General features: G+C 37.1%; 7 protein-coding genes across 9 annotated transcripts; 4 read left to right on the forward strand and 3 right to left on the reverse strand.

Annotated features, from left to right (window-relative positions):
- LOC9317999 (formin-like protein 2) lies at window positions 1-3,446 on the forward strand. The gene is made up of 4 exons (XM_021028562.1): window positions 1-1,620; window positions 1,704-1,891; window positions 2,083-2,336; window positions 2,413-3,446. The coding sequence occupies exons 1-4, from the start codon at window positions 146-148 to the stop codon at window positions 3,229-3,231; spliced, it is 2,736 nt and encodes a 911-aa protein (XP_020884221.1). The 5' UTR covers window positions 1-145; the 3' UTR covers window positions 3,232-3,446.
- A 1,024-nt stretch (window positions 3,447-4,470) lies between these two features.
- LOC9316136 (sm-like protein LSM36B) lies at window positions 4,471-6,416 on the forward strand. Its single transcript, XM_002880023.2, has 4 exons — window positions 4,471-4,578; window positions 4,879-5,035; window positions 5,911-6,024; window positions 6,122-6,416. The coding sequence occupies exons 2-4, from the start codon at window positions 4,921-4,923 to the stop codon at window positions 6,166-6,168; spliced, it is 276 nt and encodes a 91-aa protein (XP_002880069.1). The 5' UTR covers window positions 4,471-4,578; window positions 4,879-4,920; the 3' UTR covers window positions 6,169-6,416.
- Window positions 6,417-7,162: 746 nt separating this feature from the next.
- On the forward strand, window positions 7,163-8,954 carry LOC9316137 (UDP-glycosyltransferase 74F2). 2 transcript variants are annotated; one of them, XM_021027586.1, is made up of 2 exons: window positions 7,163-7,958; window positions 8,047-8,954. In XM_021027586.1, the coding sequence occupies exons 1-2, from the start codon at window positions 7,344-7,346 to the stop codon at window positions 8,770-8,772; spliced, it is 1,341 nt and encodes a 446-aa protein (XP_020883245.1). In that variant the 5' UTR covers window positions 7,163-7,343; the 3' UTR covers window positions 8,773-8,954. The 2 variants fall into 2 exon arrangements, with proteins under 2 accessions (XP_020883245.1, XP_020883246.1); XM_021027587.1 differs by having other exon boundaries at window positions 7,204-7,712.
- A 797-nt stretch (window positions 8,955-9,751) lies between these two features.
- LOC9316138 (UDP-glycosyltransferase 74F1) lies at window positions 9,752-11,941 on the forward strand. Its single transcript, XM_021027585.1, has 2 exons — window positions 9,752-10,953; window positions 11,127-11,941. The coding sequence occupies exons 1-2, from the start codon at window positions 10,330-10,332 to the stop codon at window positions 11,850-11,852; spliced, it is 1,350 nt and encodes a 449-aa protein (XP_020883244.1). The 5' UTR covers window positions 9,752-10,329; the 3' UTR covers window positions 11,853-11,941.
- A 130-nt stretch (window positions 11,942-12,071) lies between these two features.
- On the reverse strand, window positions 12,072-15,075 carry LOC9316139 (dual specificity protein kinase shkC). 2 transcript variants are annotated; one of them, XM_002881887.2, is made up of 12 exons: window positions 14,378-15,074; window positions 14,193-14,267; window positions 14,003-14,107; window positions 13,816-13,901; window positions 13,558-13,678; window positions 13,380-13,459; window positions 13,229-13,291; window positions 12,996-13,117; window positions 12,825-12,910; window positions 12,624-12,748; window positions 12,395-12,526; window positions 12,072-12,314 (listed from the first exon to the last, which is right to left on the reverse strand). In XM_002881887.2, the coding sequence occupies exons 1-12, from the start codon at window positions 14,813-14,815 to the stop codon at window positions 12,308-12,310; spliced, it is 1,440 nt and encodes a 479-aa protein (XP_002881933.1). In that variant the 5' UTR covers window positions 14,816-15,074; the 3' UTR covers window positions 12,072-12,307. The 2 variants fall into 2 exon arrangements, with proteins under 2 accessions (XP_002881933.1, XP_020883243.1); XM_021027584.1 differs by lacking the exon at window positions 12,072-12,314 and having other exon boundaries at window positions 12,391-12,526; window positions 14,378-15,075.
- A 628-nt stretch (window positions 15,076-15,703) lies between these two features.
- On the reverse strand, window positions 15,704-17,764 carry LOC9318000 (probable polygalacturonase At2g43860). The gene is made up of 4 exons (XM_002881888.2): window positions 16,947-17,764; window positions 16,560-16,849; window positions 16,246-16,471; window positions 15,704-16,154 (listed from the first exon to the last, which is right to left on the reverse strand). Exons 1-4 carry the CDS (start codon window positions 17,406-17,408, stop codon window positions 15,915-15,917), a joined length of 1,218 nt encoding a protein of 405 aa, XP_002881934.1. The 5' UTR covers window positions 17,409-17,764; the 3' UTR covers window positions 15,704-15,914.
- Window positions 17,765-22,991: 5,227 nt separating this feature from the next.
- LOC9316140 (polygalacturonase) lies at window positions 22,992-25,020 on the reverse strand. The gene is made up of 4 exons (XM_002881889.2): window positions 24,460-25,020; window positions 23,853-24,142; window positions 23,503-23,728; window positions 22,992-23,419 (listed from the first exon to the last, which is right to left on the reverse strand). Exons 1-4 carry the CDS (start codon window positions 24,880-24,882, stop codon window positions 23,204-23,206), a joined length of 1,155 nt encoding a protein of 384 aa, XP_002881935.1. The 5' UTR covers window positions 24,883-25,020; the 3' UTR covers window positions 22,992-23,203.
- Window positions 25,021-26,818: the final 1,798 nt, after the last annotated feature.

The following is a 26,818-nucleotide window of genomic DNA, read 5'->3' on the forward strand; positions in this document are numbered from 1 at the left end:
AATTTCTCTTTCTAAAAGTGTCAGTCTCTCGTAAAGACCAAACCTTTTTTTTTTGTTATCACTCTCTCTCTATCTCTTCATCGACCAAACCAAAACGCTTCTTCACTCTCTCTCTCTCTCTTTTCTCTTCAATGTCAGATTTTGAATGCCACAACAACAACAAGCCCTAAAACTAGGTGTGTGTTTTTGGGGGAAAACGTTACCAATGACTAAACTACCCCTCTCCTTCTTCTGCTTACTCTTTGTAGCTTTCTTCTTCTCTTCCTCCACCGCCGATCAACGTTTCCACTCTCGTCACTTACTTCACCAACCCTTTTTCCCGGTCGTAACCGCCGCTCCACCACCGTATCAACCTCCGGTCTCTTCCCAACCTCCATCTCCTTCCCCACACATACATCACCACCACAAGAAACAACTAGCGACGCCACCACCACCACCGCACGAGAAACACCTTTTCTCATCCGTCGCAAATCCTCCACCTCCTCCGCCGTCTCCGCCGCATCCAAACCCTTTTTTCCCCTCATCAGACCCAACCTCCACCGCCTCTCACCCTCCTCCAGCACCACCTCCTCCGGCCTCACTCCCGACTTTTCCCGCCAACATCTCTTCTCTCCTCTTCCCAACTCACAACAAACCATCCAAGCCTCCCAGCAACGGCCACATCGCTAGGCTCGTCACCATAACCGCCTCGGTCATCTGCGCCGCTGCTCTCCTCTCTCTATTCGCCGTCTTCATCATCTTCATCCGCCGAACTCGCCATCGCCGCCGCTCCTCCCCTGCAGACGACACCAAATCCACGAGATCAGATGCTCTTCAGCTCTTCAACGCCTCTCCATCCGACGGCACTAAGAAACACAAACAACATCAACAACCACCGAAGTACACTTCCTCACACACTTCCTCTGAGTTTCTCTACTTAGGTACTTTAGTAAACTCCCGAAGCGGTGGTTTAGAACAGCAAAAATCTCCAATCTCCCTCTCCGGCGGTATCACCGGCGTATTGGAATTACCTCCTCCAGCTTCGTCGTCTTCTACCTCTTCTTACTCACAGTACCATAAGCTAGGCTCGCCGGAGCTTCGTCCTCTTCCCCCTCTACCAAAGCTCCAATCTTTCACTCCCGTCTATAAAAGCACTGAACAGTTAAACCCTAAAAGACAATACTTTGACGGAGACGATAACGAAAACGATGAGTTTTTCTCTCCGAGAGGATCTTCAGGGCGTAAACAGGATGTTGATCAGATTGGTGACAGGAGTATCAACGGCTCAGGCTCGAACTCGTGTTCGCCGACTAATTCAGTGCCGTCGTTGAATGCTTCTCCGGGAACAAGTTTGAAACCTAAGTCGGTTAGTCCTCCTGTCTCGCTGCACAGTCAGAACAGCTCAAACAACGGCGTTTCAAAGCGGCTTTGTCCAGCGAGGCCACCTCCACCACCTCCTCCGCCGCCGCAATTCTTGGAGATTCCGGCTACTATGTCGCACTCGCCTCCTGATGGGGATTCTGACCCAGAGAAGAAAGTGGAGACCATGAAACCAAAGTTGAAGACTTTACATTGGGATAAAGTTAGAGCACGCTCGAGCCGTGTTATGGTGTGGGACCAAATCAAATCAAACTCCTTTCAGTAAGACATAACGAATTTGAATCCAAGTCTTAATCCATTCATTTGCATACACGACTAAGATACGATTCTTTTGTGTCTTGCAGAGTGAATGAAGAAATGATAGAGACATTGTTCAAGGTGAATGATACAAATTCAAGAACAAGAGATGGCGTTGTTCAATCCGCTAATCAGGAGAATCGGTTTCTTGATCCAAGAAAATCACACAACATTGCCATTTTGCTGAGAGCTCTTAATGTAACTGCTGATGAAGTATGTGAAGCTCTTGTAGAAGGTGAGTAATTTCCAATCTGTTGTTGCTTATGCAGCAAAAGTTTCGATCTCGAATTTTGAAATTTGCTTAGGTTACTCAAACTTACTGCAACATTCCATTGGCTTTGATGATTCTCAAATTGGTCTGTGGTTCTTGAAGCTTGACTGGACTGATTTAGTTGATGTCTAATAACTTCCTTGTTCATGAATCAGGCAACTCGGATACGCTTGGACCCGAGCTTCTCGAATGCTTGCTTAAGATGGCTCCTACCAAAGAAGAAGAGGACAAGCTTAAGGAGCTTAAAGACAATGATGATGGATCTCCTTCCAAGATAGGACCTGCAGAGAAATTCCTCAAAGCATTGTTGAACATTCCTCTCGCCTTCAAGAGGATTGATGCAATGCTTTACATAGTCAAGTTCGAATCAGAAACCGAGTACCTTAACAGATCCTTTGACACCCTGGAGGTAAAACTCTACTTGGCCTCATAAGTGTATTTGTGCTGAAAACAGAACATTCATATGCATTTGATCAAACTCTCAGGCTGCTTCTGGTGAGTTAAAGAACACGCGGATGTTCTTGAAGCTTTTAGAAGCAGTGCTCAAGACCGGGAACCGGATGAATATAGGAACCAATAGAGGTGATGCACATGCGTTCAAGCTCGACACACTCTTAAAACTGGTAGATATCAAAGGCGCGGATGGGAAAACAACCTTATTGCATTTCGTGGTTCAAGAGATCATAAAATTTGAAGGTGCTCGGGTTCCTTTTACTCCGACTCAAAGCCATATAGGCAATGACATGGCCGAGCAATCCGCATTCCAAGACGACCTAGAGCTCAAGAAACTGGGGTTGCAAGTAGTTTCAGGTCTCAGCTCTCAGTTGATTAACGTTAAGAAAGCAGCTGCAATGGATTCAAATTCCCTCATCAACGAAACAGCGGAAACAGCCAGAGGAATAGCGAAAGTCAAGGAAGTACTCGCGGAGCTAAAGGAAGAAACAGGTGTAGAGAGATTCTTGGAGTCAATGAACTCATTCTTGAACAAAGCTGAGAAAGAGATCACAGAGATACAATCTCATGGAGACAATGTGATGAAGATGGTTAAAGAAGTAACAGAGTATTTCCACGGGAACTCGGAAACTCATCATTTTCGCATTTTCGCTGTGGTCAGAGACTTTCTGACGATTCTTGATCAAGTGTGTAAAGAAGTTGGACGCGTTAACGAGAGAACGGTGTATGGATCCGTGCCACGACATTCGCCATCGAACCAGACCGCCACGCCTCTGTTTCCTGTGGTTAACAATAACAACTCACGTCTGAGTCCATCGGGTTCTCTAGACGAGGACGATGACTCGTTTTAAGTGAAAACTGTTGGCTCGAGTATGGTTCGGTGTATGCTAATGTTTTGGTTTCATTTGCTACGTACTCAAGAAAATATATATGTTATATATTTATATTTTTATTGATAGGCGAATTTAAATAGATTTTGGCTGATTGTTGCAAGTTGCTATCGGGCTCTGTACGTGTTCCAGTCCTCTGTTGAATTATTAATGTCACGTGTAGATGTAGTTATTGATTTAATCATTTAAACCTAAAAAGAAAGAACTGAAGTCTTGTGAAAATTTCAAGAATTATTGCAAACTATACTATAGTTACAAAATGTCAAAATGTAAAAAAAAAAAAAAAAAAAAAAAAAATTCAAGAACAAGGTAAGTCCTCAATTGGAAGGTCAAAGTAGGGAATATTGTTAAAATGGGCATTATTTGGCCCAAAACTTTCAAAAATGGAATGTCTTCCAGGCCTTATGAATTTAGGCATTTTGGGGCCAGGGGAAAAGACTGTTTTGTCCCTCTGTATCTTCTCCTTCCTTCTGACGACAACCATGGCTTTCTCCTTCCTTTGGATTCATCTCCCAACAACTCTCGCTTTCCAGGCCATAAACCTCGCTTCTCAACACCTCCACCGCCAACACCATCTCCATCCGTCGTCAACAAGATCTTTGATTCGAAACACAAAACCTCTCCGTCGCCCATACCATCTTAGATCCGATGATTTCAGTGGATTCAATTAATTTCGTTTTGAATCAAGGAAGCTAAACCCTATGGGGAATCTAGTAAACCCAAGGGCTCCAATCTAAACCATCAATCGAATCAAAACTTCCAATTCTATTTTAAATCTAAACAAAATTAGGTATCGGATCTCATCATCTCATCATCGTGACCAACATCTTGTTCACCATATATAACTCATCATTCTCATCACATCTCAACATCTTCACCACCATCTCCTTTACCGGATCTCATCACCACCACCATCGCAAATCATCGTCATTCGTCGACGGAAGATTTTTTTTCTTTTTCTTTCAGCCCATATTGGTGAGGATAATAACGTCATTTTGCTACGCTGTGAAATGCTTAAAACTGAATGCTTGGTAATCTGACCTAAATCGATAATTTTTGGTGGAATAAATGCCAACCCGGTAATTGATTCGGTCAAAGTAATATCTTTTGTAGTAGACCAATCATATTTTAGTTGTGAATTTACTTTGACTTCAACCAATAACTACGTGCCACGTGGCATATAGATGCAAATAAAAGACCTATATGTAAATGTTTCACCTTTCTTCGCTCTCTTCAGCTTCTTCATCGAACGGGAGTCTCTTCTAGTTCTAGCTACTTACGCGTTTGCCGTTTGTTCGTGGACTCGAGGTTCGTTGTTCTTAGATTTGCAGACTCATCTGTTTCTGCAAATCCATTTCAAAGTTTCTCTTTTTGCCTAATCGAAGTCAATCGCGCATTTCGTAATTAGTCGAGGTTTAGGGTTTTAGGGCACAAAGTTTTGTGTAGTTCGAAAGAAATCGTTAAGTTTGCTATTCAAGATGATTTCTTTTTTCAAGGGCTTTATGTAATTTGATTGAATTATGGATTTCGAATTGCTGACACGAATTTGTTGGCTTTGTGGGAAATTGTGAGGGATCTTGTTTGATTTGGATCTGATTTGTTTGGCAGATATTGGTGATAAAGGAGATTGTGGTTTCTAAAGCAAAGAAGATGAGTGGAGTTGGAGAGAAAGCTTCTGGAACAACTAAAACACCTGCTGATTTCTTGAAGTCTATCCGTGGTAAACCAGTTGTTGTGAAACTCAACTCTGGTGTTGATTATCGAGGTCGGTTTCTCTCTCTCTCTCTCTGCATTTTGGTTTACTGTTCAAGTTCTTTTATACCCTGTGTGCTATCTATAAGCTTGCTTCTGTTTTTGGTGGTTAAGCTATTGGAGTCTTATGCAAACCTTTGTGAATTTTGGGTTTTAGATGACTCAATGCCATTCTTTTTCGCCATGTTAATGGAACCTAAGGATGTTTGTTTAAAGAATGACCCTTTCTTTGTTTAAGAATTGCTTGATTTTGATTCTCTTTTGATTTGAAAAGTGCATCTCTGAAGTTTCATTTTTGCTGAGCTTAGTTTCGAAAGGCTTTCGTATCGTTAAACCATGATATTTCCCAATCTTGTCTCCAAGAAACTGTGTTTGAGACATGCTCCGTTGGAATTTGAGAGTGATTTTAAATTTAGATGATAGCTTTGTGACTCTCTGAGAGCTTCTCACTTGAGATGTTAAATCATCTCTAGATGACAGAGCCATATGTGGTTGATTTTGTCCTTTCCTGGCTACTCTTTCCTCCTTCCCATGTCATGTGCTGGTCTTAATAAATATCTCCAAATATGTTCTGTGAAGTGTTTCGAGATGCATTTACACTTACTTCTGATAGAATATGGACTTTCACCTTGCAAAGAACCTAGCTATGGAGCCTTTATCACCTGCGATTTAAGGACAAGACCTTGGTCTCTTGAACTCTATAATAACTTACAGACTAGGAGGACTTCTAGCTTGATTATCTTTCTTTGGTTTACCTACAAAAGTCAGACTTATTCTTTCTTTGGCATATCATGTTGTATCAAGCTAATTTAAAAGATCTTTTCGGTCACACACGGAAACTACACATGACAGTATGACACAACGCTTTGTCTCTGTTCTTGTTTGCAGGCATTCTCACTTGTCTTGATGGGTATATGAACATCGCAATGGAGCAAACCGAAGAGTACGTAAATGGCCAGCTAAAGAACAAATATGGCGACGCTTTTGTCCGTGGCAACAATGGTAAAAACCAAATCACATTCATCATCATTCTACTAATCGCTTTAGTTTGTTTTTTGATTTACATATATCTGAAAAGTTTGCTGTTTGGTGGCCACAGTTCTTTACATCAGCACAACGAAGGGGACCTTGTCAGATGGAGCCTAGCTCTCTTTCAACACCATGAATGGTCATCTTCTTCTACCTCTGCCATATGACAAATGAAGGATTTGTAGCCACCAGAGAGATTTTTATCTTCTCTTAATCAATTTGACATGTCTTTTTTTCTTACAACTCTGCAACTCAGTTTGTGTCTGAATCATCTTCAAAATCCTGAGAAAGAGCCAGATTTTTGTTTTATAATGTAGCCTAATCATTGGTGTTTTGATGACGCACTCACTTGCGTCACAATCTGATGTCCCTTGCTGTCGTTGCAAAGTTGCTTTGGTTCAATATTGATCCACTAGACATATTACACTAATTGTTGACATCTGAGATTGTGTGTGAATTGTGATAAGAAAATATGAAACTGGATCTAGTGAAAGATACAATAATAATAAAACACACTACAGTATAGATATAGATAGATAATAAGGAAATGTGAGATATACTTGAAGAATACTACATCAAATAAGTCATTTTCTTTTTTTTTTTTTTTTTTTTTTTTTTTTTTTTTTTTTGTAAACCAAGTCATTTTCTTATTGTCGACAACTTCTTGTAATTATAGAGCCGTAGAGAATCTTTTCACGTCTTTAGTACTTACCCATTTCGGTTGGTCTCTTCTTTTTTCCATCTCTTTTACTTCAAAAATAACAAATAAAGCTTCGATTTTGTGTGTTTGTATTTACATCTTGAGAATGATATATTTTTTTTTAATCAATTTTTACCAAAAATGTAAAATGAAAACGCTGATCACAAACATGGTTTCTCTTTCCATTTACAGTCATCGTTTGTATGTTTAATTAACAATTTATTTTAAAATAGTAAAAATTATGGTTGTGTTTTTATTTTAAACAAAATATACAGAACAGAAAAGCACATGGCAGACAAAACAATGAAGCCAAAATTACTGCAAACAAGCATTTCAACTTGTATTTATATTAACACATTTCCTTTTCTTGTGAAAGAAAATGCAAAGTGGTTTTTGTACTTTTGTTTTCTTATTTCTTTCTTAAAATAAATAAAGGAAAACAAAAAACCATCATTTGTTCTGATCCCAAAGCTCTTATCTAAACAAGAACCAGACGAACCTATATGTACATATATTCTCATTATCTCTTGAGGCATATTCATTTTGGTTAAAGCAAAAGATTTAAGAGAGAACAGGAAGAAGTAAGAGAGAGATGGAAGGACATGTATTAGCAGTGCCATATCCAACGCAAGGACACATCACACCAATCCGCCAATTCTGCAAACGACTTCACTCCAAAGGTCTCAAAACCACTCTCGCTCTCACCACTTTCGTCTTCAACTCCATCAAACCTGACCTATCTGGTCCAATCTCCATAGCCACCATCTCCGATGGCTATGACCATGGGGGTTTCGAATCAGCTGGCTCCATCGCCGACTACCTCGAAAACTTTAAAACCTCCGGCTCGAAAACCATTGCAGACATCATCCGCAAACACCAGACTAGTGATAGCCCCATCACTTGTATCGTCTATGATGCTTTCATGCCTTGGGCACTTGACGTGGCTAGAGAGTTTGGTTTAGTTGCGACTCCTTTCTTTACGCAGCCTTGTGCTGTTAACTACGTTTATTATCTTTCATACATAAACAATGGAAGCTTGAAGCTTCCCATTGAGGATTTGCCTTTTCTTGAGCTCCAAGATTTGCCTTCTTTCTTCTCTGTTTCTGGATCTTACCCTGCTTACTTTGAGATGGTGCTTCAACAATTTATAAATTTCGAAAAAGCTGATTTCGTACTTGTTAATAGCTTCCAAGAGTTGGAACTTCATGTTAGATCTCTTTCTATCTCTTTCTTACAGCTTCTCAAACCATGTCTTGTTCTTGTACACGTCCTAATTGCTCTGTTTTTCGTTACAGGAGAATGCATTGTGGTCGAAAGCTTGTCCTGTGTTGACAATTGGTCCGACTATTCCATCAATTTACTTAGACCAACGTATCGAATCAGACACCGACTATGATCTGAATCTCATAGAATCGAAAGATGATTCCTTCTGCACCAACTGGCTCGACACGAGGCCACAAGGGTCGGTGGTATACGTAGCATTCGGAAGCATGGCTCAGCTGACTAATGAGCAGATGGAGGAGCTTGCTTCAGCTGTAAGCAACTTCAGCTTCCTGTGGGTGGTCAGATCTTCAGAGGAGGCAAAGCTCCCATCAGGGTTTCTTGACACAGTGAATAAAGACAAGAGCTTGGTCTTGAAATGGAGTCCTCAGCTTCAAGTTCTATCAAACAAAGCCATCGGTTGTTTCTTGACCCACTGTGGCTGGAACTCAACCATGGAGGCTTTGACCTTTGGGGTTCCCATGGTGGCAATGCCCCAATGGACTGATCAACCGATGAACGCAAAGTACATACAAGATGTGTGGAAAGCTGGAGTTCGTGTGAAGACAGAAAAGGAGAGTGGGATTGCCAAGAGAGAGGAGATTGAGTTTAGCATTAGGGAAGTGATGGAAGGAGAGAGGAGCAAAGAGATGAAGAAGAACGTGAAGAAATGGAGAGACTTGGCTCTCAAGTCACTCAATGAAGGAGGTTCTACAGATATCAACATTGACACATTTGTATCAAGGGTTCAGAGCAAATAAGTTACTCACATAAAGTAGCAAAGGTCCTTCTATAATAATATATTATTTAGTACGTCTTTCATTCAGCATAATCTTTAGTTGATTCTTCTTATGTTGTATGTTCAAATCATGAAAAACATATGGTCTCTTGGTGTTGCTCTCTTTTAACGGAAAAGCTACATAAAAATTATGATTTCTAGATCCTTAGCCTCTTGCAGACTGAAAAAACATATGGTCTTTTGGTGTTTCCTCTATCTCTTTCTTACAAATTCCTCAACCATATTTTGTTCTTGTTCATGTACTAATTTTTGTCCTAATTACTCTGTTTTTCGTTACAGGATAAGGAATTGTGGTCGAAACTTTGTCCTGTCTTGACAATTGGTCCGAATACTCCATCAATTGATCCGAATTACAGGATAAGAAATTTCTCCCAGCCTCTTGTTTATTTATTTTTTTTCAAAAAAACAAGAAGTTGGAGAAATTTTCCCTATTGAAAACAATTTCTTCTTGTTCCTCTCTTGAGGAAAGTCTTTAGTGTTTAAGGTTTAATCTCGCAAACTTAATACACGGTGTTTTGGCTGGAAAACAAAAAAATAATCAACGGTTGGGATCTCTGCTTCAGTTCCGCCAAAATTTACTTCCAGCACCTTCTCCATAGACAACTTTGGATGTTTGCTCTTAAAATAGACCAAGCCAAACTGAAACTATGATGTTTATATTTAGAGAAATATCCCATTTTCGAATAGTTTAGTTTTGAGTTTATTTTCAGTTGGTTTCATATCAAACCAAGATATTGATATTTGCATGCAAATGAATATTCATAGTTCTGAACCTTTTATGACCTGCTAGGCTGCTGCTATTCTTGCTTTATTAGGTTTACCAAATGCAGAAATTGTTTTTTTTTTTTTGGCTTTGTTAGGTTTAACATATACATCACTTGACATTTGAACTTTTTTTTGGCTTTGTTAGGATTAGAATTTCTTATATACTAAATTTTATTTATAATTTTTAGAAATATATTTACAATTGATTTCTACAACATTTTAATTTTTTTATATATATACACTCATAGTTGCTACTATAGTAAAAATGTTGAGATCTTATTCCAACTTTAGAACCGTAGAGAATCTTCTCATATCGTTACTTCCTATTTCAATTTGCATTATTTTCAAAAATTTATTTACAATAGATTTCTACAACATTTTAATTATATATATATACACTCATAGTTGCTACTATACTAAAAATGTTGAGATCTTATTCGAACAATAGAACCGTAGAGAATCTTCTCATATCGTTAGTTCCTATTTAAATTTGCATGTGTCTATATGTACTCTCCATCTTTCCAATTAAATCTGATAAAAGTGATAAAACTTTCTGAAACAAGCTTTTCACTTGTCACCATTATGTAGTTTTTTTGGACCATTTTACACATTTTTCTTTTCTTGCTCTGATGACAGGCTATTGTCATGAACCATCTATTAATATATATATTCCCCATATCTCTTTATTCGTTCTAAAAAGATTGAGAGCGACAAAGAAAGAGAGAGAGAAAGAGACAGTGAGAGATAGGGAGAGATGGAGAAGATGAGAGGACATGTATTAGCAGTGCCATTCCCAAGCCAAGGTCACATCACTCCGATTCGCCAATTCTGCAAACGACTTCACTCCAAAGGTTTCAAAACAACTCACACTCTCACCTCTTTCATCTTCAACACCATCCACCTCGACCCATCTAGTCCTATCTCCATAGCCACAATCTCCGATGGCTACGACCAGGGAGGCTTCTCATCAGCCGGTTCTGTCCCTGAGTACCTCCAAAACTTCAAAACCTTTGGCTCCAAAACCGTTGCTGATGTCATCCGCAAGCACCAGAGTACTGATAATCCCATCACTTGTATCGTCTACGATTCTTTCATGCCTTGGGCACTTGACCTTGCAAGGGAGTTTGGTTTAGCTGCGGCTCCTTTCTTCACGCAGTCTTGCGCCGTTAACTATATCAATTATCTTTCTTACATAAACAATGGTCGCTTGACACTTCCCATCAAGGATTTGCCTCTTCTTGAGCTCCAAGATTTGCCTACTTTCGTCACTCCTACTGGCTCCCACCTTGCTTACTTTGAGATGGTGCTTCAACAGTTCACAAACTTCGACAAAGCTGATTTCGTGCTCGTTAATTCTTTCCATGACCTCGACCTTCAGGTTAGTTCATTTTCTAATTACTCTGTTTTCTTCCCCTCACTCTTGTTTAAATTACTCTCTTCTTTTTGACCTAGCTACCCTGTTTTTTCCTTAGCTACTCTGTTTTTATTGCCTTACTGACTCTGTTTTATCACCTAATGACTATTTTTTTGTTCTCTGATTACCTTCTATAGGAAGAGGAGTTGTTGTCGAAGGTATGTCCTGTGTTGACAATTGGTCCAACTGTTCCATCAATGTACTTAGACCAACAGATCAAATTTGACAACGACTATGATCTAAACCTCTTCGACTTGAAAGAAGCTGCCTTATGCACTGACTGGCTAGACAAGAGGCCACAAGGGTCGGTGGTGTATATAGCTTTTGGGAGCATGGCTAAACTGAGTAGTGAGCAGATGGAAGAGATTGCTTCGGCGATAAGCAACTTCAGCTACCTGTGGGTGGTCAGAGCTTCAGAGGAGTCAAAGCTCCCACCAGGGTTTCTTGAAACAGTGGATAAAGACAAGAGCTTGGTCTTGAAGTGGAGTCCTCAGCTTCAAGTTTTGTCAAACAAAGCCATCGGTTGTTTCATGACTCACTGTGGCTGGAACTCAACCATGGAGGGTTTGAGTTTAGGGGTTCCCATGGTGGCTATGCCTCAATGGACTGATCAACCAATGAATGCAAAGTATATACAAGATGTGTGGAAGGTTGGGGTTCGTGTGAAGGCAGAGAAAGAAAGTGGGATTGCCAAAAGAGAGGAGATTGAGTTGAGCATCAAGGAAGTGATGGAAGGAGAGAAGAGCAAAGAGATGAAGGAGAATGCGGGAAATTGGAGAGACTTGGCTGTGAAGTCACTCAGTGAAGGAGGCTCTACATATATCAACATTAACGCATTTGTATCAAAAATTCAAATCAAATAAGTTATGCACATGATAATGTAGCAAAGAGATTTGATATGCTTAAAATGTCCTGATGGATATTTCAATAAAACCTTTTAAAGTTGATTCTTCATCTGTTGTTTGTTCATCCACATATATGGAGTTCTTGGAATATGTTGAGGCTGTGAAGTAGGCAGGCAAGGGGATCCATAATGTTTAACAAAGAAAAGAACTCCTGTTCGTTGTATGTTCATCCTCTAGTTGCAACGAGCCGGAGTTCTTTTCTTTGTTATACAGTAACGCGCTTATAAACTATACAAACTTGCTTATGTAAAGAAGTGGAATGACAATAAGAAGATAGTATCTTCTGTTTTTTGTTCTACACACAAAAAAATATACATAGCAAGTGTGTTTGTCGATATCTGAGAAACATTGTGAATCGGATTTTGTCCACAAATCTCACGCTCTTCTTGTTTCTCCTTCCTCTTCTTCCCCTTTTATTTCCTGTGAAAGTAAACATTAAAGCACACACAATCTTCCATCTATGTTTTAACTATAGATTATATCAGAAGATGAAATCTTACCAAGGGAACTTGAATGTGTCTTTCCACCATCCTTGTTTTGAGCAATTAGCTACTATTTTGTCAAGTCGAATGATAATTTCAGAGAATGTCGGTCTAATAGCGGCTTCTTGATGCCAACATTTCTCTATCAACCTGCAGAGTAAGCGTTATAACAGGTTAAGAGCCGGCACTCCAACTTCTTGTCTTTGGCCATAGATAATTTTTGTTTCAAAATAGTTTTAGAGCTTACTCTTTTATATCTGGAGGGTAACTTCTTGACTTAGTTTTGAATACTGGTCTCTTTCCTTCTAAGCACATCATTTTCGCAACTTCTTCAGGAGGTCTCGGATGGAAAACTGGTACTCCCTCAGTTATCTGAGACCACGCACACAAACAAGATTAGAGAGAAACACAAGACACAAGAAAAAACAGACGAGGAAATGTACGGTACCTCGTATAAAATGACACCAAAGGAGTGTGCATCGACCCTTCGGTCAAATATTTCGTCTTTGTAAACCTCTGGTGCAATGTAGTAATCTGCAATCAAGAAAACATTTTTCAATGATCATAGATCTTACCAAGAGATTCAGTTTTCATACATGTGAATGAAGCATTGTTTTACTTGAGAGATCTATATGTGCTTTGTGGTTTGCTACTTTCGCCTTGTCTTGTGAAATTTTCGACAATCTTATCATACCAAATCCCGAGATCTTTAATTGCCCTCCTCTATCCAGCAAAATATTTCTGACACCTTACGAGAAATTTCGAAATATTAAACGAACAGAAACATCTCAATGAGTATGTACCAAAGGTTTTTTAATGTATCTAATCGACATTTGCCTTTGGTTATCTTACTTTGGCTTTAGATCGCAGTGAATGATTGGATCTGGTTTACATTCATGGAGGTAGTTCATGCCCCTGACAGGAGAAAAACCACGGAAACCATCAGGTGAGGAACTCAGTAATTACAGTAACCTTAACAGCAATACATGAGAAGTTAACATACCTGGCAATATCAAGAGCAAATCTAAGTGCCTTGGAAGGAGAAAGACGTCCTTTCTTTTGGAGATATACACTTAAATCTCCCTGCAACAGAATCAAAATGGTAACAGACGAGAAGACATTGAGATGATTAGTGAATAGAGGTAAAATCAGAAGGGAGAAGACAAGTAAAGACAGCTTACTTTCGGATTATACTCGACTACAATCATCATCGGTATATTCTGAGTGACAGCTCCAACAAACTGGATAACATTTGGATGGCGGACTTTTTCTAGCAACGTCAATTCATGTCTAAATGCGTTTCTGTTAAGATTAAAAGCCAGAAGAAAGACAAAGCAGAATCAGTTTCTTCATGCCAAACCAAATCAAACAAAATTTAGAGTTTCCCATTATTTTAAGCTCACTCAAATGTATAAAGAACACAAGTAATAGATGCATACATGCGTTCCGGGTCTGAGTAGCTATCTTTATCAAGTATTTTGACCGAAACCCGCGTGCCATTCCATTTAGCTACTTGATAAGCTCCCTGCAAACAATCAAACAACATCCATTGATTTGAATAAATCAAAATGCTTCAAGAACAATGATGTTCACAAATGTGTCTATCTAAGAGAGCAAAGAACATGCCTTTGAGATGCCATCAGCTTTCCTAACTTGAATCTCAAGTGGATTAAGCTCATACTCAGGAACTTCTCGTGGATTCGACACAGTCATTGGAGTCTTCCTTGTTTTCTATAAGTGTGAAGGTAAAAGCCTTTCATAAAACAAACACATGACCAAAGCACCAATCGTATTTAAATCAATCAAAAATTCTTACCGGAACTTTAGCTCCTCGAGCCTTCAAGAGATTGTAAACATCTAAATTCCCATAATACTTTGCATCAGCAGCCGCCTAATTCACCAGACAACATAAAAATGTAACCTTTATCTCTAATCCAGACAGTCAACAAAATCAAATTTGGCAATTTCTAAAATCTAGAGGGTTAAGAGAAGAAGACCTACCGTACTTCCCCATCGATCACGAGCATCAATGTTAGCTCTTCGGCTAAGAAGAGCCTTAACGACACCAAGATGTCCCTCACAAGCGGCGATGTGAAGCGCCGTCCGGCCATCAAGATCGATGCTATTAACATCGATTCCTTCATCAAGAAGCTCCTCGATGCCTCTGACATCACCTTTGCTAGCCATAAAGAGAAGCTGCATCGTGGAATCGAGATTCTCGGGTACCGACATATGTGGCTCGTCGTCGCTCCTAACAGAATCAGGACTCCTCCGGATCGGATCGAGAGAAGACTGACGACCAAAACTAAACCTCATGTTGGTCCGACGAGGGTCAAGAGATGACTGACGCGTGAACTGTCGGCTCAATGTCCGACGAATCGAACCAGTTGAGAATTGTCTTGAGATCCCCCGTTTTAGCTGCGCGGTTATGTTCTCCATTGATGAAAAATTGAAAAGTTTCTTCCTTTACGCAAATTCTCAAAAACCCTCACAAGATCAATGGATTAAGAATAAAACCCACATTGCGTCTTTGGAGGGTTGGTCAATGGAGATTGAGACAAAGAAGAAGAAGACAAGTCACAGCAAACAAACGATCGTAGTCCGTTTAAATTTTCTATCTTTTTTTTTTTTTTGTAATCAGTTGAGACTATTATCCATTAACGATATTAACCAAAAAGTTCGTTGGTTCACAAAATCTCTATTTTGGAGGTAAAACCTTCATTGGATTATTAATCCCATGTAGATATATATAGATGAACTAATTAAAAGATAAAACTTTAGTTTAATGGAATACAACCTGGAGAAAGTGGGTTTTTGACTTTTTAGTGAAGTGGAGAAGATGATGGTAAATTTTTAAATATTAAAACTAAAAAATATGGTGCTACTCCACTAAATTTTAATGTAATAATTGTATCAAATCTCATATGCTCCATAGGTTATTATAGTATAGTATAATTAATAGTTAATGGGTCGGCTATTTATGTATACTAATCATTTTTCCATTTAGTTTATGATTTACTTTAATTCACATCCATATATTTCCATCACCTTCTTCTATTTCATCCAATTATGTTACTTTTTCACTAGTTGTTGGTGCATCTCTTTATAAAAATATCTCGCAAATCTCATATCTCTCAAAATATCTAGTTACTATAAAAAACAAAATCTATATATAGTATGTGAACCAAAATTTAATCATTACTTGAAAGTTTTGATTACAAAGATTCTCAAAGATAGTATTACAACAAGTAGCAATTATGTTACTTTTTCACTAGTTGTTGGTGCATATCTCTATAAAAATATCTCGCAAATCTCATATCTCTCAAAATATCTAGTTACTATAAAAAACAAAATCTATATATAGTATGTGAACCAAAATTTAATCATTACTTGAAAGTTTTGATTGCAAAGATTCTCAAAGATAGTATTACAACAAGTAGCAAACAGGACGACGTCGTTCGCAGATCTACTACATGAACTCATCTTTTAGAGTCATGGAGCAATCGGGACGGCGTCGTTTTTTGAGATCCATCTATATTTAAGTCATAATTATCTCGCTCTTTAGACAAGGAGTGAATGGGACGACGTCGTTCGCTAATCCATTTGCATTATCGCAAGACGCCTGAGCCGGTCGATTAACAGAGACAAGATTCACATCGTCCATTACAATACCGGTACATGGTTTATCCTTACTACAATCTAACAAAACCGCCACTTCCGTATTCGAAGTCCCGTGTATATCTTCATATCTCACATTTGATACTTTAACTCCAGATTCCTATAATAATAGATATTAATATACAAATTAAATGAGTCAATATATCGAGTTATGGGTATAAAAGATATTGTTAATTAATAGATATTTTTACCTGTTTAGGGCAAGGTTTGTCAAGACAGTAGTGTTGGTCTATAATGATCGGGTTCTTGACCATCTTCATATTAATATGTTGGAAAACGATGTTTCTAGCGAAACTGTTGCTATCTTTTCCCCATGTTTTGATCCTAACTCCGTTATCCGTTCCCATGAAATCCACGTTACTCACGGTCACGTTATCCACTCCTTGTTCTTCCTCTGCTCGTCCAAGACTTCCAATACTGTTGGAGAGTTCACAAAAAACGAAGAGAACATTTTATAAAGTGAAATATTAAGAAAGATGGGGAGCAAGAAATGTATGTGTGTTACCTGATGCCGTGGCCTGGACCACATTGAATTGTTTGTATGAAAACATCAGTAGATCCTGGACCGATGGAGATGCAATCATCACCGGTTCCGATTCTAGAGTTAGTGATGTGGACGGAGTGAGATGATTCGACGTGAATCCCATCGGTGTTAGGGCTATTCGCATCAGCAGAAACCTTAACGCCGTCAATGTTCACGTTATTGCTTTTATCGATGACTATATGGAATCTCTGGCTGTTTATCGACGTTAAACCATTGATTTTGATGTTATTTGACCCACTAAACATCAAACTCTACAAATAAGATTGACCAAAAAAAAAAAAGTTAAAACCTCATGAAAGTTAAAAAAATAATTAAGTTTGTTGTTTCTTGTGGGTCAAGCATATATACCTTGGCACCAGTAGGACAATTATGGCCACCGTTGTTCTTGCATTTCCATAAACTAGTGCCTTGAGCGTCAAGTATTCCACCGTAGATTGAAACATCAGTAACATCCTCGAACGAGATCCAATGTTCTGAGCCTGCGATAATTCTAAAATCTCCCGGAGCAACAATTGAGCCTGCTATACGAATAGATATTGGCGCTTGCTTACACTCGTTGCCTTGGAAAACAAGGTTCCCGACCAAGAACCGTCCTTTTGGTACGATTATCATTGTAGGGTTAGCCGAGGCACAAGCGACGTCCCATGCGGCTAAGAAGGCTTTGGTTGAGTCTTTTGAGCCGTCTGGTTTAGCTCCATAGGATAAGACGTTGAGTGTGCTTGGAATCGGATGGGCTAATGATGAGATTAAGATGAAATCAAGAAAGATGAGAGCCAAAGGAAGAATAAGGCATGAAGTGTTATAAACCATTTTTGGTTTTTTTTTTCAGAGAAGGTTAGTGTTTTAAGGATGAAGGAATAGTGTAGAAGAAGGTGCATGAGATGGGAATTTATAAGATTTACGATAGTAACGTAATGATTAGTTTATTTGGAAATTTCTTGATTTTATTAATCTACAATTGTGTCAACTTGTACCTAGATGACCGGGTAATTTGTTATGTGATAAAATTTGATTGGTTTCATGAAATAATAGTAATTATTCACAAGATAAATTTCCTTATACGACTGCATTAGTGTACGGTAATGTACGAAATTAGATTAGTCATTTTCGACTGAGATGGTTATATGGATTGATTTAATTGGAAATTTTGATTATGGATCGATTTGGTGGCTCTCTTTTTTTTTGGATTAATTAATTTTTTTTTTTCCTCCTTTTGGATTAATTAATTATGAATTGAAGAAAACAAGAAGGAGAAGATTTAGTATCTCTTATGATTGTGTTTTCCTTTTATGTATTTTCTGGTATCATTATGATTTAATATTCACTAACTTGACTGCGTTAGTGATTTATTAAATTTCATAGCGCACAAGTTCTTTAATTTTGTCGATCGCGCGCTAGAGCAGTATCCTTAGTTTCGATTTTTAAACATTCACCTAAAATTCTTGGTGAGTTAACAGAGAATCGTTAGTCATGCAAATTATAACTTATGAGTTTTTTAAGTAAGTGTAATTAGAAATTATTAGACATTTCAAGATCAGTGGATTAATGATTCGTCAACTTTTTTTGGGTAGATTCCAAACTAATGGTTGATATATATAGACGAAAATTGATTTACCTATCGCAAAAACAATTGATTTACCTATCACAAAAACAATCTAGAAATGTGAAAATTCATATTCAAAAACAACACATAAGGTAAGTATAAAATAAAATAAAATAAAAAATTGTGAAATACAGAAAACATGCGCATCAAACAAAGGATGTCCCTATCATTTTTCTTGTAGTGCTACGAGATTCGTATATCACTTGCGTTAAACTCACACTTCATTACGTAAGATTCAGTTTCTTGATTTCTTTATACAAGTAATATCCTGGTTTTTTGTTTAGTCAGCAAAGTCAATTTTGTGGACTACTTGAAATGAAAGAAAAAAGATCTATACATCAATTTGTTCGAAGTAAAATTCATATGTATTGATAAAAGTTTTAATTATAAGTATTTTATTTTGATAAAAAGGTTGAATTACCGTGACTTAAAAAGCTAAAACAGTTAAACATTTTCTTTGCATTTAAGAGGAAAATACGGAGCCACCAAAATACTGCAAATGTCAACCGAAACTAACTACCCACTTTTGTATTTGTTATACAAACAGAAGAAAATGGCGCGAAATTGAGGAGGCTTGTCTTTTTAATGTCCTTTTTTTTTTCTCTACAATAATGCAAAACAGTAAAAACATATAACTGAAAATAAAAAGGGTAAATTGCATGTTTTGGCATAAGACCAAGTTTTAATTTCATGTTTTGGCAAAGTGAGAATTGACTTTCAAGTTTTGACAATTTAGCTAAAATCTGACCATTTTACTCCTGCCAGCGTACCGATGTACTGTTCACTGTACGGTTCAGTTATGCGGTTCAGTTATGTACACTGTTCCGGTTTAGTTATGCAGTTCAGTTATGCGATGTACTGTTCACTGTACGGTTCAATTACGTACACTGTACACGGTTCAGTTATGCGGTTCAGTTATGCGATTGACTGTTCACAATTTTCTTATAATCTTTTGTTTTTTTACATTTAATTTATTTATTGATTTTGTAAATCTAGTTTATATTAGCGTATTTTGAAGTCGAAAAACTAAAATACAAACTCTATAAATATTACGTACACCGTCTCCACAATAGTACTTGATATAACTGAAGTACATATCCATTTTATAATCAATACTGTGTATACCGTAAACTACATACACGTAAATAGAAAAAACTCAAATAAGGACATATTTCTACCAAAAATATCTTACCAATTTCATACAAGTTTTCTACGAACTCAATTAAAAAAATATTAATAATTTGTTTTCAGTAAATAATTGAAATCAACTATGATCAACACACAAATTGACTCTAATGAGACTCACAAAACTCCAGCTCTGTTACGCAATTTACATAATCATATGTCAAATACGAGAAGCAGTAGAAACAAACCTCACAACTAAAGAAAAACATTGAGGAATAGTATGTTTTAACGTGACACAGAGCCGTGTGTGGTTTGAAAATCTTAAACACTTGTCAGTAGATGATTCGCTTTTCCATTTTATAAATATTTATTGTTTTTATATTTTTAGTTAAAATTCTTTTTTTTTTCTATCAGACCCATTTTCATATTTTTATTTCTATTTTAAATAATATTTTATTTATTATTATCAAAGACTATTCACGATTAGCAATATCATATACACATATGTGCGTAACGGTAATAATATATACGTACACGGTAATAATGTGTACGTACACGGTAGTAATGTGTGTGTATATATGTACGTAAATATCTAAATAATTTGTATATTTACGTTTCAAATATTTTTTGACTATAAAAACAAAACATTCAAATCATGTATGAACAACATATGAAAAAATTACAGTCATACAAATAACTGACATAATAACTTAATTTTGATGTCAAAAAATTAAATTAATGTTGTACCATGTACGCTCCAATAAATATTTTTGTGTACGTACATAGTATAAGACTTATGTAATTTAGGCATTTTTAGGATGTAACTGTTTGGAGAGGTCGTATGATGCGGACATCAAACATGTTGATGGACTAGCTGAGCTATTTGCTGAAGGAGTTGTAAGAGACAAACATGATCCATCAAACAAACAAATTATTTTGAACGAATGTGATGCTGGAGAAGTTTTGATCTTCTTGATTTACAAAGTTTGGAGCCAAGACAAGCATTGATCGTGTAAGTAATGAATTTAGTTAAGAAGTTTTTTATTATAACACACTAGCGTCTTGATTGTGTTCGAAATCAACATTGTTTTTATATAAAAACCCAGAATATTTTTATTTCCAATTTTTTTAGTTGAAAATGCTAAATGAGGATAGATTTATGTATATAAGTGTGTAGTTGGGAATTCTTTTTGTTTTTTTGTAGATATAGTCATGCTTTCATTTGCATTTAATAGGGTTCTGCTGAATTTATGATGCAGGTGGGTAATGGATATTCCCGTATTTACTATGGTGGGTGAGTGGAGATGCAAAGAAGAAGAATGAAAATTTGAACCATAGAAAGGCTGGTTTGGTCGTTGTGTACGTGTTAAGGAAAACATGACGTACACGGAATTTGTACGTACATTATGCGCGATTTTCAGTTGAAGTCCACCGAATGCAATCCAATAATTAGTTACTGGATGCCGGGAAAAATGTCAGTGATGATAGAAAGTAAACGCCCTCCTGTCTACATTGACAATCAAATGAGCCTGGATACCTTCTTTTTGATTCGTGGTGGGGATCCTAGTGTCACCTTATTTGTCTCTTTCATTACAACCGTCAAGGCACTCGGAAATACTGTCCCTAGGACCGATGGTGACGATGGTGAGAGTTACCGTGTGTGTGGGAGTGCAACGACACCAAATCCCATCGTAGCGGCTTCAAATGTAGATGGAAATAATGAAGCCGTAGATGAGCAAGACGACGTTGAAGACGATAAAACAGATGAGGATGAAGAAGAGGAGGAGGACAACGAAGATGGTGCTGGGTATGATGATTATCAGGGTGATGATGGATCTATGGGAGGAAGTACCCTCGATCCTACTATAGACGGTAGTGAAGGCAGTGGCGAAGATTACGATTACAACAAGTGGAACGATTTAATTGTTGAAAAATATGGAATAGGGAATGTTGAGGAGGACGTCATTCTCACTCAACAAACGGTTCAACATCCAGGGGAATTCAGTCGTCTATTGGCAGAGTGTACGTACACAAGTCGTCTAATGTCTTATGATACTTTGCGGATCGAAATTCACTCTAAAATTATTAACATAGAGGTTAACCCGCCGCACAGCCACAACACCGCCTCTATCAGATCGCTTCATCGGTTCTTTCCTATTCAGAAGTCGCAACTTTCACTGATGGCCTAGGATTCATAATTTCAGCTACTGTCAAATTCAATAATACAATTAACTTTAAACGAAACAAAAATCACATAAAACATTCCCAAAAAGCAAAAGCTATTGACTTGGGGGGGGGGTGTTGGATTTGGAATTTTAGAAGAGTTTGGTTTTTATTAATAAATCACCTGTTATTCAATTAATGATTTCTAAATATCTTTTCAAATTCTATGTTATTGAAAATGAAATTTACTTAAAATCATTCAAAATCATTTACAATTCCTTGTTATTCAAACAGTGATTTATAAAACTTATATCAAATCCTCTGTTATTCAAAAATTAACAAGTTTTAAAAAAAAAGATTCTTAAAAAGATTGTAGAAGAGTTCAGATATATTTTTAGTTGAAAATAGAGGTAAAAAAATCACACCTCTCTAGGTATGATTTGGAGAGATTTCACCAAAAATTTTAAATAACGTTTTGTTTTGTTTTTTTCTTTTTTTTTTTTTTTTTTTTTTTTTTTTTTTTTGTAAACCAAATAACGTTTATATAACAAATTGCAGACAAAAAAAGAAGTCTCCCTAACAAATCTTTATCATCATCATCTTCTCTCCAAGGCTTCTGACTGTTACTCTGCTTTCTTTGCATTATCTCTCTTTCTTCTCAATTTCTCCCTTCTCTCTAAAATCCAACGTCTTATAATTTTATAACTCAATAACTATAACAAGCTCAATTAATCAGTCACAGCCATCAAGTAATAAAATTGAGATCTGACTTCAAACGTACTTAATATGGAGAAATGGTGGAACCAATTAAATTTCACAAACCCTTTTAATGAATTGCATTCTCTGGATTAAACGCATACCCTTTGCTTCAGCTAGAGTCACATAAATCTGTCTAATGATTTCATAATTAAGTTCTAAATCATTTATTGTAAGTTTCTATGAATTTTCCCTAATCTCAATTTCCAAAGAACGTGTTCAGAAACCACAACGGTGGTGGACGGAGAAGCTGAATAAGAAGAAACATGTGGCCTACGACCTCATGCGCCTACGACCTCATGCGCCTCTACCAGCGACTCCTCCTACTGAACCGGCATAACTCACCGGAGCCTGCGACGGCTGCGGAACCACATGTGGTCGAGGTAGAAGGAAATTACCACCAATCCTTCTAATTTCTTCATCTTCGTCTGTGTAGGAATCGATAAATCAAACGATTCAGATCAACACACCAGATCGATCATCAATGTAAATGAAAGAAATTGAAGTTCCAATTGTTTTTGTGCTCTAATAAGAAGAGAATATGAAATTGAAAGGTACCCTAAATTCTTCCAATTTTTTTTTTCAAACATATGGAAAAAAAATTAGAAACGTAACTGGACGGGAACAGTTAAATTCAAAGGCTAAATTGGTCCAAAAAAGCCTAAATGGCTAATTGGTGAGAAGCCCATGTCACTTTGCCAAAATATGGTTGAGAAACTCATTTTTACGTGAAACGTGAAAATTTCTTTTTTTAACAGTAATACAAGTTGTTACACAACACATCAAATACATCAATGGTTGCTCTGGTTCATATACTACAAGGCCAGGCTTGAGGCCCAGTGGGCCATCAACCGCCACAGGCTCATGCATTTCCTTCCATGATTTTCGAAATTATAATTTACATTCACTATTTTGAATTTTAAGTAATACTTAAAAGAAAAGTCATGTTTCTTTTCTGTCATAGACAATTTGGCTGAAAAAATCCAGCTTCTATCCCTCCGGCGTGAGTACAAGCCGACGCAGCCGGTTTATTCCGGTACGTTAATTTCACATCCTCAAGTCTAATTCCGGTACACGGTTTCTTAGAACTACAATCAAGTTTCACTCCAACTTCAGTCGCCGATGTTCCATGTATATCAACAAACAACACATCGCTAATTTTGATCCCCGAAACCTAAAATAATCATGAAAGAAATAGATTAATCCCTGTATAAAATATTGAAATGTGCATATCACATAATTAGTTTAGATAATCACCTGACGAGGGCAATCGTGATCAGGACAGTAGTTTTGGTCAATGATGATAGGGTTCTCTACGTTGTTCATTACACAATGTTGGAAACGGATGTTCTTAGCGAATCCACTACTGGGCCTGGCCCATGATTTGATCCTCACTCCGTTATCAGTTCCCGTAAACGTCACCGTTTTGACAGTCACGTTTTGTACACCTGACTCCACGCTATCTTTTCCCAAACTACCAATGCTGCAAAATGCAAATGATCCCATCGAAAATATTAGATAAAAAACTTGATCAAGACTGAAATATGAATGCATATAATATATGAGTGATTATTATTCAAAACAAGATTAATTTTCAAAAATATTACCTGATGCCATGACCAGGGCCGCATGCTACATTTTCGATCCATAGTCCGTTAGTGCCGGGACCGATGGAGACGCAATCGTCTCCTGTGGAGATTTTAGTATTGAAGATAGAGACGGTGGAGGAAGACTGAACGTGGATACCATCGGTGTTGGGGCTGTTTCCGGCAGCTAATACTTTGACTCCTTGAAGCTTTACGTTATTACAACCGTTGATGACGACGTGGAACATCTGGCTGTTTAATGACGTTAGCCCAGAGACCACAACGTTGCTTGAGCTCTGAAATCCTATAGTCTGTTGATCACATGATAAGTTAGTAACATTCTCATTTATTAATTAATCGTATTATATGAATCCATGGTTGTTGGTCCATGTGAATTTCGAATGTGGTATTATTTTTAAGAAATGGATTAAAACTTCATAATTCAGAAAAGGGTGCTATTATATAATTCTTTTTCTTGGAAAATTAATCAAGCAAAATAAAGTCTATGATTGAGCCTCTTATTAAATAATTAGCATTCACATTCATATTAGGAATTTAATTTCTTCTTTCTTATTAATAAATGGTGAAGTCTAGAAAAAAAAAAAAAAAAAAGTAAACTTCCACGTACCGTTGCGCCGCTGGGGCAATTCTTGCCGGACTTCTTACAATCCCATAAAGAAGCACCTCGAGCGTCAAGAACTCCGCCGTAGACGGTGATGCCGTCTAGATGTTGGAAGAAAATCCAATAGTCTTCATTTCCGATAACTCGATAATCCGCCGGAGCCAACAATGTACCGTCGATACGGAACGTAACGGGCTTGGGCTTGCACTTGGAACCATCGAAAGTAACGCTCCTTAACAAGAACCGGCCTTTGGGAACTACGATGGTTACGGGACGAGATGATGCACACGCGGTTTCCCAAACCGCCATGAACGCTTTGGTTGCGTCTGTCTTTCCGTCCGGCTTAGCTCCGAAAGACAAGACATTGTAGGACTGAGCAGAACAAGAGGAGAGGAAGAAGAAGACGGAGAGGACAAGAAGTGAAGCCATTGTATATTTCGCTAACGTACGCTTGTTTAGAGATAAAGAGAGAGAGTGGAGTAGTGGTGGTGGTGTGGGAGTTTTAACGGTTATGGACTGTATTTATAGTGTTTGTGTTGTATGCGAAGGGCTTTTGTTGTTTGTTTTGTTTTGTTTTTTTATTAGTTTATTAATTCTTTGAATAAACAAATGATTATTGGATTTGGCCTGAACATTTTGAATGAATAAGAAATTAGGTGTAGATTTGTTTTGCATGATTGTTTTCATTCATTCAAAACGCATTATATATTTATATATAAATAAATAAATGTATATAAGATATGTTGTTATGTTAAAATGAAATATTACGTTCATCATATATTTTTTAGTATATTGTTTGTATTATCAATTGTCGTGTGAGTGGAATCAGAAGACAAAGCTCAGCTAATTGTGAAAAAAGTAGTTAAATATCACAAAGAACACTTTTGCAATGCAATGTTAGGTTAGGTCCAGTTTGAGTTTAGTCAAAATTGTTGGTATTACCATGATGTGGTCAAAGAAGCTGGTGTAGCACTGAGAATTAAGAGCAAGAAAACCAATGAGATTTTCGTGGACTGAGAAGAGAAGATTTGAAACAAAGAGTTTGTTAATATCTGTTTTATAAATAGGTGAAACCAAATAAGAAGTTCGTGGACTAAGAAGATAAGAAGACTTGGTCAAAAAAAGTTTGTTAATTTATCACTTGTGTATAAATGGAAAATTTGGCAATTCCTAGAAAAAACATAAACCATTCTCCACTTCTGAGTTTCCATTGTTGTAGGGACTGAGGTCCCGGGTATCTGTTGTTCCACTTCTGAATCATCTATCGTTTTTCATGCTTTGATCGGGAATTGTCACATCAAGTATCGATATATAATAAGCTTAATCAGATAAATATTCTTGGATTATTTTTATGTGATATTAGTTTTTTTTTTTTATATATTTATGTTAAACATCAATCTTTCAATAAAATACGTACGCCGTCCAATTTCATATTAACCGCAAGCGAAATCTAAATATTTGAAAGTAAGTACGAAAAAATGAAATCGGGTACGGTGTGAAAGAGAAAGTAGGAGAAGTAGAAAAAAAGGTAGAAAAGTGAAATTACAATGGTCAATCCATTTTTATTGGAGGAATAGACGAAACTAACGTACGTTGAAAAGCTAAGAGTTCGTTAATTTATGAGAAGAACACGCAAAGTCTTCACACTTTTGGCAGCACCTTCAACGTGATTAAGCCGCAAAAACAATTTACTTCAAAAAATTATTAAAAAAAAATCTTACTTTTAAAAGAGAAGAAGATGTTTTAGACTTTTAATCCGTTTTAGACTTATAATAAAATGATTTTTTTCCGTGAAGTAGTTTATGATTAGTGTTTGTCTATCTCAGCTAGCTAAAGTTTTTGTCTGAACAATGTAAATTATATTATTAATGCATATATTCATCATCATCATAAAAATATATATATATATATTCATCATAAAAGTAGTTTTGGATGTGACCCATATTCCACAGAGGAAAGATAGAGTTGAATTCCGTAATACCTAACGTAGCAGCCAAATGGCTTAAGCTACTTGCTTATAGGTCATTGGCAATAGTGTGGATTCAAATTGGTAAATTAATAATGGTCACGGCTCACGTTGGCTATGCTGCCTATGCATGATGGTTTGTGGGGACACAAGATCAATGCATGTGGCCAATTATTTTATTGAACGATTAGTTTTACTTGACAAGAAATACATTTTGTAAACGTTACACGATCTGATAGTTTTTGTCTTGTGTAACCACGAGGTCCACGACTCTAGTTGGGTTGCGTTGAATATTTTTTCAAAATTTGTGGTATAAATTTGATCCAATTTTGTTTAGGTCTTAAAAAAAACATTACGATCATGCATGTTCGGATGAGCCATCCACATATGTTGATTTTA

The sequence above is a fragment of the Arabidopsis lyrata genome (assembly GCF_000004255.2).
Source record: "Arabidopsis lyrata subsp. lyrata unplaced genomic scaffold ARALYscaffold_4, whole genome shotgun sequence".
In the NCBI taxonomy this organism is placed as follows: domain Eukaryota; kingdom Viridiplantae; phylum Streptophyta; class Magnoliopsida; order Brassicales; family Brassicaceae; genus Arabidopsis; species Arabidopsis lyrata.

Coding starts and splice junctions, on each gene's coding strand:
- LOC9317999 (XM_021028562.1), top strand. CDS start 146: ATGCCACAACAACAACAAGCCCTAAAACTAGGTGTGTGTTTTTGGGGG. Junction 1,621..1,703: donor ATCAAATCAAACTCCTTTCA/GTAAGACATAAC, acceptor TGTGTCTTGCAG/AGTGAATGAAGAAATGATAG. Junction 2,337..2,412: donor GATCCTTTGACACCCTGGAG/GTAAAACTCTAC, acceptor TCAAACTCTCAG/GCTGCTTCTGGTGAGTTAAA.
- LOC9316136 (XM_002880023.2), top strand. CDS start 4,921: ATGAGTGGAGTTGGAGAGAAAGCTTCTGGAACAACTAAAACACCTGCT. Junction 5,036..5,910: donor CTCTGGTGTTGATTATCGAG/GTCGGTTTCTCT, acceptor TCTTGTTTGCAG/GCATTCTCACTTGTCTTGAT. Junction 6,025..6,121: donor TTTTGTCCGTGGCAACAATG/GTAAAAACCAAA, acceptor TGGTGGCCACAG/TTCTTTACATCAGCACAACG.
- LOC9316137 (XM_021027586.1), top strand. CDS start 7,344: ATGGAAGGACATGTATTAGCAGTGCCATATCCAACGCAAGGACACATC. Junction 7,959..8,046: donor TCCAAGAGTTGGAACTTCAT/GTTAGATCTCTT, acceptor TTTTCGTTACAG/GAGAATGCATTGTGGTCGAA.
- LOC9316138 (XM_021027585.1), top strand. CDS start 10,330: ATGGAGAAGATGAGAGGACATGTATTAGCAGTGCCATTCCCAAGCCAA. Junction 10,954..11,126: donor TCCATGACCTCGACCTTCAG/GTTAGTTCATTT, acceptor TACCTTCTATAG/GAAGAGGAGTTGTTGTCGAA.
- LOC9316139 (XM_002881887.2), bottom strand. CDS start 14,815: ATGGAGAACATAACCGCGCAGCTAAAACGGGGGATCTCAAGACAATTC. Junction 13,118..13,228: donor CACTGCGATCTAAAGCCAAA/GTAAGATAACCA, acceptor GTAAGGTGTCAG/AAATATTTTGCTGGATAGAG. Junction 12,911..12,995: donor AGCACATATAGATCTCTCAA/GTAAAACAATGC, acceptor TCTTGATTGCAG/ATTACTACATTGCACCAGAG.
- LOC9318000 (XM_002881888.2), bottom strand. CDS start 17,408: ATGGTTTATAACACTTCATGCCTTATTCTTCCTTTGGCTCTCATCTTT. Junction 16,850..16,946: donor ATTGTCCTACTGGTGCCAAG/GTATATATGCTT, acceptor TCTTATTTGTAG/AGTTTGATGTTTAGTGGGTC. Junction 16,472..16,559: donor GGTCCAGGCCACGGCATCAG/GTAACACACATA, acceptor ACTCTCCAACAG/TATTGGAAGTCTTGGACGAG.
- LOC9316140 (XM_002881889.2), bottom strand. CDS start 24,882: ATGGCTTCACTTCTTGTCCTCTCCGTCTTCTTCTTCCTCTCCTCTTGT. Junction 24,143..24,459: donor ATTGCCCCAGCGGCGCAACG/GTACGTGGAAGT, acceptor TGTGATCAACAG/ACTATAGGATTTCAGAGCTC. Junction 23,729..23,852: donor GGCCCTGGTCATGGCATCAG/GTAATATTTTTG, acceptor TGCATTTTGCAG/CATTGGTAGTTTGGGAAAAG.